The sequence below is a fragment of the Gobio gobio genome, assembly GCF_949357685.1.
Source record: "Gobio gobio genome assembly, chromosome: 19".
NCBI lineage: Eukaryota > Metazoa > Chordata > Actinopteri > Cypriniformes > Gobionidae > Gobio > Gobio gobio.
The window spans coordinates 7,559,627-7,570,741 of record NC_137112.1 but is presented as its reverse complement, the minus strand read 5'-3'; the positions used below and the strand labels follow the sequence as shown (position 1 = coordinate 7,570,741).

Sequence of the window (11,115 nt, the reverse complement as noted above, 5' to 3'; positions counted from 1 at the left end):
CTGTATTAGCGAGTTTGCTCTATTAGCAGGTTTGCTCTATTAGCAGGTTTGCTCTATTAGCAGGTTTACTGTATTTGCAGGTTTACTGTACTAGCGGGTTTACTGTATTAGCGGGTTTACTGTATTAGCGGGTTTACTGTATTAGCAGGTTTACTGTATTAGCAGGTTTACTGTATTAGCAGGTTTACTGTACTAGTAGGTTTATTGTATTAGCAGGTTTACTGTATTAGCAGGTTTACTGTATTAGCAGGTTTACTGTATTAGCGGGTGTGCTGTATTAGCAGGTTTAGCAGGTTTACTGTATTAGCAGGTTTACTGTACTAGTAGGTTTATTGTATTAGCAGGTTTACTGTATTAGCGGGTGTGCTGTATTAGCAGGTTTACTGTATTATCAGGCTGTCACTTTAAGTTTAACCTAATGCACGGATCCTCGTGACACGCATTCGGTTTCTTTCCCCAACTGATATCGTTCACTTAAAGCATAACCGACTGTGTTTACATGAATACTCGTCAAGACAACTGCGTGTATTTGACAGTTTGAGTGTGTAACAAGACACGAAACAGAACTGAAGGGATCACACGCTTTCAGAGAGGCGGCTTGTGCAAACGTTTCCGTGTGTGTCAGACATCGCGAGACTGCAAGGAGTTGTTTTTCACAAGTTATTGCATATAATAACTATTTTTAACATCACGGAAGTCACATAAATAACAGTCGTGTGCCCAGTCTATTCTCTGCTATATGCGTCGACCTAAAACGGACACTTTTCACAATGTTGAAGTAGCCTATTAAAATCATTCAGATATTGCGTGCTATTGCAATATGCATATCGCGATATGTACATTTGCGATATTTCGATATATTGTGCAGCCCTAGAGCATAGTAACATTTATATAGTCTGTAGTAGTGTTGTAGTACTTGAGACCACTCATTTTTCGAAGGTCTTGTCTAGGTCTCAGACTCGAGGACTCTGGATTTTGTTTCAAGACCGGTCACAACTGCTGGGATATTTCTAAATTGCCAGTGCATTGTCTTTGTGATTTATTATTAATATCATTAATGTGATTGGATGTAAAACTTACTGCTTCAGATGCAATCAATACCTTAAATAACATAACTTAAAGCTGCTGTCCGTAACTGTGTTTTGTGTTCAAGATTTACAAACATTATATAATGAGAATGTACAAAATGAATCCATTTTCCAAACCGTGTCTTTGTCTTACCCTGAATCATTATGGTACACTTATAATAAGTGTTTACTGGTATATTGGGACTATTTCAGACCGGTCTGGCAGAAACCGCTGCGGAGGAGCACCGTCCCTGTGTGACTCGCCATAGACATAAACAGAGAGAAGTAGATCCGGCTGAAATGTTCTTCGGCAAAACGCATGCAGTTCTGTTTATTAACCGTGAGAGCGTAAAAAGTTACGGACTGCAGCTTTAAATACTCTAATTTGATTTATTTATTGTGCCAGTTCAGAAATTAATGAGAGATTGTGTCAAAAATGTCACCAAAATTAATACAAATTCTCACAAAATTCAAGCTATATTGTTGCAAAAAAAGTACTTGTATGAGATCTGGATTTTTGTGGCATTCCTAAACGTAATTTAGGGAAAAGCGAGCCCATCTAATCTTCCAATCAACAGCCAGAGTATATAAGCAGCTGCTTACCGCTCCTCAGTCTCAGCTGTTCCAGCATCCCACCACCTCCCTAACTCCATATTTATCTTAGGTACCTTGCCCTACATAATCATATCCTATATTTAGTCACTGTGGGTGGGGGTGTATCAGAGCTCGAGTTGAAGCTGCTTCATCCAGCCCCTCATCAGGTGACAGCAAGCCAAATAAGTTTAACCTAATATCTTTTTCATTTGATTGGTAATGTAACGGAGGCCAGCTAGTAGTTTCTGTGCGAGTAAACCTCACTCCTCTGATCTCAAGTGATGTTCTAGCAACTGACGCTAGAGGTTGCAGCCTTTAGCCTCCTTGTTAGAGCGTCCGACTCTCATGCCAGCGGACCCGGGGTTCGAGTGCCACTTGGAGCAGGGCGGTTTGAACAGTTCTCCAAAGGGGTTACAGTCACGTCCTATTCTAATTATATTTATTAATTAAAAATAATAAATTTCTCAGGCGGTAATGTGGATCTTAATTCATGTAAAGCTACACTGTGTGATATTTTCCCCCATCTAGCGGTGAAAAGGTATATGATCATCCAGTGAATATTAGTTTCTCTTCCTCTCAATTCCGATTTCGTTTTAACTCCTACGGTGGCCGATTTAGTCCAAGATTAACATGGCTTCCAGTTCGACCTCATCCACATTCGACACGGTGCCATCGAGTGTTAAAACGCGAAAGCCGAAGCTTGAATTTACGGGTATGTCCCTCTTTGGCTAATGTACTTTCAAGATGGAGGGGCAACATGGCGACCTGCATTCGAACCCCTCACCCGTATGTATTTTCAATGGAGTATTATAAACTTACAAGAATACTTTATTACTTGAAAGAAGTAAATATACATTAATGAGCACATATTTTTGAAAGAACTAAGTGTTTTATGCTAAGAATAAACTAAAAAAGTTACACAGTGTAGCTTTAAGGAGTGCTGGTTTGGTCTTGACTCTTGTCTCGCCCTGCTTTGGACTTGGTTTTGTCTTTGTCTGCAGTTTATAATACCTAGAATATCAAAATCAACTGCAGGCGGTCGATCCTTTTCCTATTTAGCACCGAAACTCTGGAATAGTCTTCCTAGCATTGTTCGGGAAGCAGACACACTCTGTCAGTTTAAATAAAAACACATCTCTTTACTATGGCATACACATAAAACATTGTTAATTTATATTATTCAAAAAGCTGGGGAAAAAAAGATGGCGTCCGATAGTTGCTGGTCAGTTTGTGTGTAAATGTACATTTGTTACCAGCATTTTCCACTTCTGATGTCATTTCTAGCGAGAAATTACTAATGTAGTAATTCAATATTTGTTTAGTTCTCACCAAAGCTCTCTCTATTTTGCTGTAGATCATCAAACTGTTACACTGTCTAAGAAGTCTGTCCGAAATCAGTTTCTTGAGCCGCCTTCATGCACAAACGCTGCCTTACAAGCCATTGTTTTAACGAGTCACTGCCTAGGTTTTCGGACGCAGCAAACGAAAGTTGCCTGATTATATATGAGGGATGGTCGAATTGAAATGTCAAAAAAGACAGAAGCCCTCTGAAGCAGGGAAGATAAGGGATAAAGACAGAGGTAAAGTGATGTAGGCTAATGTTTACTAGCTATCTAATTGCATAGTAGTAAAATACTAATGTTCGCTAATTCATTCCAGTAATTTTTACCTTAAACTTTATGCAAGCAGCTCTTCTGGGTTCTCCAGAGGCCACAGACAGTGTGATTTTGATTTAAAAACCATATCCGTTTTTTAAACGCATGTAATATCACTTTTTTAATAGCCTATAATGTTTTTACTTTGCAGTTGTGCAGTTTTAAGGGGACATATGGCAATTTTAAAATGTATTTGCCGACATTGGTAATGATATATATATACAGATTTTTTTTAAATAGCAACATTTAATGTAAAATTCACATTAAATATCTAAATTTCTCAGTTTAATTCATGGTGAAAACATGACTGTGCATAGTTTAGTGGAAGATTGCTGCCATCTACTGGAAAACAAACACATTTGCTAGATCTCAGTAGTTTGTGCATGAATGCTAGATGCAGTTGCTCTTTGTGTTTTGGCTGCTGTATGCGCTATTTTTGTATAGTTTAACTATCATCAGCCTTTTTAAAAATAAATAAATATATAATGAACGTATAGAATGGGACTGGACATCATATAAAACAACACATAAAACAAAACAAAAAAATATGAATTAATAAACATCAGTGCATTACAAAAATAAAACAGTACCAGTATTTCCACAACCTTGACAAGGGGCGCCAAGTAAAATCTTGCTAGGGCAGCGAATTGGCCTAACCCTGATTTGGCCATTGATTTAAACCCCACTTGTTAACCTCGACTTGTCTCTCTTTAACACTTTTTTGCTTCAGTACATTCATTACATTGCAATCATTTTCCAGTGAAGTGACGTGTGACGTCACTTAGAATATCTAGATCCGCGCTCACTGTGACGCCATCGTTCTAAAGTGTATTCTCTGTCAACGACTCAGATAAGTCTAAACTTTACCTGCGATTCACATCGATTTATACTGACTCAGATAAGTCTAAACTTTACCTGCGATTCACATCGATTTATACTGACTCAGATAAGTCTAAACTTTACCTGCGATTCACATCGATTTACCGACGATACTTTGAATACATTTCAGCCTTTACAGACATTTCGAAACCCTTCAATTGCCTTCAACGACTTTGGTTTACTCGTTTAACTCTTGAAGAAAACGCTCGTTGCTCGGCCACCGGCCAACGGACCAAAAGAGAAGCCAATGTCGGGTTTAAGGAAGACGCGGGACCGGCCGAAACCGGATCAGGTTTGTAATGTTATATTCTAAAGTAAGTTTGAGTAAAACATGTTTACAGACTTCCAGAATCACTGGATATGATAAAGACACAGGGGTAAACATGCTCAACTAAGTCTACATTGAGACATTTTAGTGCACAGGGTATTTGTTTCGGTACAAGAAGTTGTTTAAATAAAATAGGAATCTCTCAGATAATAATATTTTATTTTAAATTACAAAAGCATTTCAATTAATATATACATCATTAAAGTCTGGCTGTGCTTAAGTTACATGTTTGTACCCTTTACACCCCTGTTGCCATTAAGCTCACAACATGTTTTTTTTGGGGGGGGGGGGGGGGGGGGGGGGGCAAATTATTTTATAAAGATTAACTTGAAGTGACAACCATCAGTTAATATTTAAAGTCTGTTATGAAGTATTTACATTGACGTTCAATGTGGATGAGCTTAAAGGGAGCACACTGAGCTTTATTGGAACAGCAAACCGTTTTTTAATGAATAAATATTATTACATTTAAAGGGACAATTTCGCTAAATAAATAATCTAGGTCATGTATTAAGTTCATACATATTTTAATATGAACAGCTATTATTGAGAATTAGGGCTGTCAAATAAAAATTCGAATTCCGAATATTCGTGGAATTTACACAACAACAAAAAAGCACATTCAAATGCAAAAACCGTGCATTCGAATTTTTGTAGGTCACTGATGCACTTTTGTTTCCTAATTTTCCTTACATGCTCATTAATTAAATCATATTTACACAACAAAAAAAGAGTGAGAGGTAGAGGTAGAGCAGCTAGCATGCAAATATATCTGTTGTGCATATGTTGCACTGACTTGTTTACCGTAGTGGAAAAAAAAATTGTTTCAACAGCATGTGTGTGTATCTGCAAATATGCATGTGAACATTTTGATAAAAATTGAAGTATTATGGCAAAGCATACTAAAGATGAGGGTGCTTTTCATTATGCCCAACAGTGTGTAGTTGGTTAGACACAATTCTGGTAATATGAATGAAGTGTGCGCCATTTCGTGCAAAAGTTTGATTTTGATAATGCTATGTGTAGTTTCGGTTGCAGTGCTTCATTTTGTAGGATATATGAGGTATTTTGCAGTTTCGGTGTGTGGTTTTGTAAAATGTGTTAAGTATTTTGATAAAACCAGAATAGTTTGAAAAATTGTGTTAGCAATTGGAAAAAACTGTAATAGGTACGTCGTTTTCACAGGCAGTGTATTTACGTGCATAATTATTTGTTTGGTCTTTTAGATTGACATGATTTTGCAGTCAACAGGAACTGTAGTGTTTATACTATATTGATATTAATCCAGTGGTCAAATGTTGTATGGCCTCTCCATTTTCCCTGTAATTAGTAACCTGACTAGCGGCTGGTCTGCATGTGCAATTCCACAAAAAAACTGAAAAGTAAATATATGCAAGCGGTGGGGAAATGTAAAAGCAATCATTTTTGGTGTAATTTCTTTGATGATTACAGCACTGGTCATACCTTAAGTGGACAATGACATGTTATTGAGGTTAACTTTGGTTATCTCCTCTTCTTTAGGTGCTTCCAGCCAATGCTCCAGTGGTTGCACAGACTGGACGATTGTTAAACCGGCCCTCCGAGCCTCTGCCCAAACTCAGCCCAGGCACCTCTCAAAAGAGTGTGAGTTCTTTTGCAATTATTTCAAACACACAATAGATTAGAATCCCTGCCTGCCATCGGTAATACAGTCACAGATCATTTCATTCATTAGATAAGACATTTTAGTGAGAGATACATTAACTCTTTAGAAAGCTAATGTACTTACAAAATATGAAAAAATAAAAGTTGGCTATAGCACTTGAATGACAGGTTTTTTTGTTGTTGTTTGTTTTTTCAGCAGGAAAAGAAAAAGCACAAGCAAAAGCCGAGGGAAAAGAAGAGAGAACCTCTTGGTGTCACAGGTATCAGATTAATAATGTTTCACCTTTAGATCATATGCATTTCAAAAAAGTTGACTTAAAGAGTGTACAACTGATGTGTTCAATTACATGATAAATATGGTAAACTCTTTTTTTTTTTTGTCCTGTCCTTTGTCAGAGGCCATTGAAAAATATGGCAGCTGTCTGACTGAGTTTGAGAAGTCGGAGATTCTGGGATACTCCGAGATCTGGTTTCTCGGCCTGAAAGCTACAAAGACCCAAAAATATGATGACCCGAATGGCTATTATAAGATGGTATGTATTGTCATTCATGTTAAATAGCCCCTATTTTGGATTTTTGAATGTTACCTTTCATGTGGTGTGTAACATAGATAAATGAATGAAAACCACTGATCTATTTAAATCTATATAGATCAGTGATGAAAACATCCTGCAAAAATTTTTATCTGAAAGAGCAATGTATAGAAAGTTATTATCTCAAAGTAAGAGTCGACTAGTTTTTCAAACAAATCACCACGAAACGATTTTTTCTTCCCGCCATATCAGCCTCACCCATGGTTTCCTCTATTCTTTAAGTGTCAGGAAACGGTAAAATCTGCAATGCATTAGACACACACACACACACACACACACACACACACACACACACACACACACACACACACACACACACACACACACACACACACACACACACAGGTTTGTGGATGGAAGCACACTTTCTAATGCTGATGTTGTGGAATTACAGTTGAAACATCTCAAACTGAGTAGCAACACTGAGAAACGCCCTGCTCAAGGTTTGGGTTGAATAACCAGTTCTTCCAATGTTTCATCATCGATTCGGACTCGCGCTGGGATTGGTGTAAAGTCAACGACATCATTATTGTGTTTACAGTGCGTAGCTTTCGGTAGCCTCAGCTGAAGTTCAGTTATGGTAATATGGGCGTTTGTTTCCGAAATACGCGGTAGACCAATCACAACAGACTGGGCCATCTGACCAATCAGAGCAGGCTTGTGTAAATGAGGGCTTTAGAGAGACTGATCCGTCGAGTCGTTTGAGAATCATTGAACATTGGTGGTGTGCAATGTATCTTATGAGAAAATGAAGCTGTTTTTTGACCTTTGATGTAAACCTGTTGTTGGAGATCTCCAAAACTAAATTAGGAAACTTTAAAATAGCATAATACTTTAAATGTTCAACATATTAGTTTAAGGGATAATGTGCAGCCAGTTAGATGTTATTGATTAATGATAAGTTAACTGTGTGGATGTACATTATTCCAATTATTACACAGCTTGGCACATTTGGACAGAAATATTTACATATTTTAGTACACTTGTAATAAACTCCAAGTCAGCATCTTTTAGCCAAGATGAACAAACAAGTTCAAGCACCAGCGCAAACCCTCTTTTGGCGTCAAAAAACTATTGTCAGGATTTACTAAAGACACGCAGTGATAAATTAGAGCTGAAAAGGCGTCAAGTTGTAGGAGTTCCCCTTTAAGGCGCAAAATGTATTTGAAATTGTTTTAAAATCATACTTGTATATTATCCTAAGTAAAAATAAAAAAAGCTATTCGCGTCACCGTGGCAACAAAACAAAAATAACAATATTACGGTCATATTAATGCTGAAGATTTGCTTTTTCAAAACATGTAGTCCATAACTGAGATGCAGCTGTGAGCTTCTGTTTCTGGATGGTAAATGTGTCTCTTGTGTTGTTCACAGGTTGCTCATGACCACATTGCCTATCGATATGAGGTGCTTCAAGTGATGGGTCAAGGTTCATTTGGTCAGGTGCTCAGATGTCAGGACCACAAGACCAATGAGATTGTTGCAATTAAAATACTGCGCAACATGTAAGAGTCTGTTGCATTCCATAATTTAAATGTACAAATGATTTGTATTTGGTTTTATGTACATTTGAACTAAATATGGTTTCATTTCAAATAGACTTGTAACACAAAACTGTTGCTGCTGTTTGGCTGGAACTCTTCAGGTTTAACCCAGTATGTCTTTGTTGTGTAACAGAAAAGATGAAATTGACATGACAGAGGTCAAGATTTTGACGGCTTTGCGCAAGAAAGAAAAAGACACCAGCACCAGCACCGTCCAAATGAAAGATCACTTCATCTTTCGCAAACATCTCTGCATCACCTTCGAGATTTTGGGGTGAGTGTGAATGAGAGTATAGATTTCAGCAGTTTCTAGTTGCAGCGATTTTTTTCGAAATACTAAAGATCTGCTACATGTACCAATGCATAATCAGTTTCTAAAGGACATGTGTGTTTTTATCTCTGCATAGATCAAATCTGGATGACATTCTCGATCAGCAACACCGCCGGGGCTTTCCCAAGAAGCTGATCCATCATTATGCTCGCTCAATGCTGAAGTGTCTGCTGGTGCTTCACGATGAGAAGATCATTCATGCTGACCTCAAGCCTGTAAGTTAACTAACAATCAACATTGTCTTAACCCTTGTGCATCATTAGGAACATTTTTGGCTTTTTCAGTTTTGTTTTTTTTGATAACTTTGCCTGTGGTAATGCTAACTGCATAACATTTGCCACGGGTTTGTAGTCTATTGGAATTTTACCCGTTTCCTTTAAAAAAAATTAAAAAATTTGCACTAGGTACACAAAATACTTCCTCTTAGCATCATTTGGACAAAAAGGTCCCCATTGAAACCCATTAAAACTGCAATTTTCAATTCCATTGCCATTTAACTATAAAATGAGGCTATCTTTGTGAATAGGCTTTTATTCTGTTGGCAAAGCTTCAAAATGTAAATTTTTACTATTTTTTACCTGATGGTGCCATTTTTTCTTCTTCAGGTTTGCCGTGTAAAGCAAATACTCACTTTATTCCTGTTTTCTGTTTATGCATATTATAAAGCCAATTTGATAAATTATGCAGCTGTAACTGTGTTGGTGTGCTGTTGGTATGGATGTCAGAGTGGTGTGTGTATGTATGTAATAACAAAATGTGTGTGTGTGCTTGTAATATTTGAGAGACAACAAAATCTTACTGAGAGCTCATTTTTTGAGATATCAACCTCACATTTGGAACACAGCTTGTTTAGATGGATGGCTTTGATAGCAGTTTTAGAGTTCAACATATTTCAAATATTTCAAAATATATATATATTTTTATAAAAAATTATTCATAAATCGTTTTCATAAATATAAACCTCTAACTTTATTTGGTTTTTAAACTTTTTTGACTTCAACAATAATCTGCCAAGGGTCTTCTTTAAAATGATACCAAACTTTAGTCTGTGCTCCCAAGATTATTTTTTTTATTAGTTACATTTTTGTCCTCTGTGTAACTTTTTTAAATTGCACAAGGGTTAAGAATACAGATTTGTTTGTCTTTGGTCTGATGCACTGTTAGAAGATCTACAGTGAAATAATTTGTTCTATACTGCTTTTGCTCTGTATAGGAAAACATCCTGGCGATCGACAAAGAGCTCTCTGACATCAAGGTGGCTGATTTTGGATTGAGCTGCTATGAGGATGAGCAAGGTGAGTTAAGTTATAGAGGCTTTGAATGGGAAAGAGTAAGTGTTTAAATATGTGCGAGATTTGGTTTTATTTGAGATTATTCTTGCATTTTCATGACCCTCCCCTCTCTCTCTTCATCCATTGTAGTTTACCGCTGCATGGGAACTCGATGGTACCGTGCACCTGAGATGCTGATAGGACAACCCTACAGCACTGCCATAGATATGTGGAGCTTTGGCTGTGTCCTAGTAGAGCTTTACACTGGGAAGCCCCTCTTTACCGGCAAAAATGAGTTTGATCAGCTGTCCTGTTTAATAGAGGTAAAGGCAGTGTATGAAAGTCTACATCAGAAACATGAATATTAATTTAATGTCCGAGTTTATATTATTTGTGTTTTATTGTTTAGGTGCTTGGAATGCCTCCCATTGATGACATGGAACAATTAAAATTTTGGTCTGTGTTCTTTGGTGAGCTCAAAACACACACATGATGTGAATTATTATTTTTTTTTTCTGTTGTTTTTAGTCTGCTATATGTGCTGAACTAGTATTGTGTGTTTTGTTCTATTATAGATCAAAAGTGGAAACTCAAGACTGAAGTCAAACCCTTTTCTAGACAAGTGTCCAGTATTCTGGGGAACTGTGATCCAGACTTTTTGTATTTTGTGAGACGCTGCCTGACGTATGTTCATTTTGATTACTATACAAGAGATTTGTTTATTTGTCTGATGAATGTAAATGTACTGACCATGTATTACTAACCTTTTCAGGTGGGACCCCAAAAAACGCATGACACCACAGCAAGCCATGCAGGAAAAATGGATCATAGAGGGTCACAAGATTCATGAGCAGCCGAAGGACAGAACTGGGCAACCATCTCAGGTCCCAGGTCCCTCACGCTACTTATAAGCTGAAGGACAGCACTGGGGAACCATGTCATGACCATCTCAGGACTCGAGTTCTGAGATGGTTCCCCAGTGCAGAATGAGTGTGAAAGGAGATGGTTCCCCAGTGCAGAATGAGTGTGAAAGGAGATGGTTCCCCAGTGCAGAATGAGTGTGAAAGGAGATGGTTCCCCAGTGCAGAATGAGTGTGAAAGGAGATGGTTCCCCAGTGCAGAATGAGTGTGAAAGGCTGGCACGTCTACAAAACCTGTACAATCCAAAGAAAATATCAAGCCTCAAGCCATCAGTGAAGCGCATACAAT

The 11,115-nt window shown here is 37.6% G+C and overlaps 1 protein-coding gene across 1 annotated transcript; it reads left to right on the top strand.

Annotated features, from left to right (window-relative positions):
* Positions 1-4,442: 4,442 nt before the first annotated feature.
* On the top strand, positions 4,443-10,817 carry LOC307143144 (dual specificity tyrosine-phosphorylation-regulated kinase 4-like; the record flags this gene model as incomplete). The annotated part of the gene is made up of 12 exons (XM_079844448.1): positions 4,443-4,487; positions 6,045-6,146; positions 6,364-6,427; positions 6,564-6,700; positions 8,135-8,265; positions 8,438-8,578; positions 8,712-8,850; positions 9,849-9,930; positions 10,057-10,229; positions 10,316-10,376; positions 10,482-10,590; positions 10,679-10,817. The coding sequence occupies 12 exons, from the start codon at positions 4,443-4,445 to the stop codon at positions 10,815-10,817; spliced, it is 1,323 nt and encodes a 440-aa protein (XP_079700574.1).
* Positions 10,818-11,115: the final 298 nt, after the last annotated feature.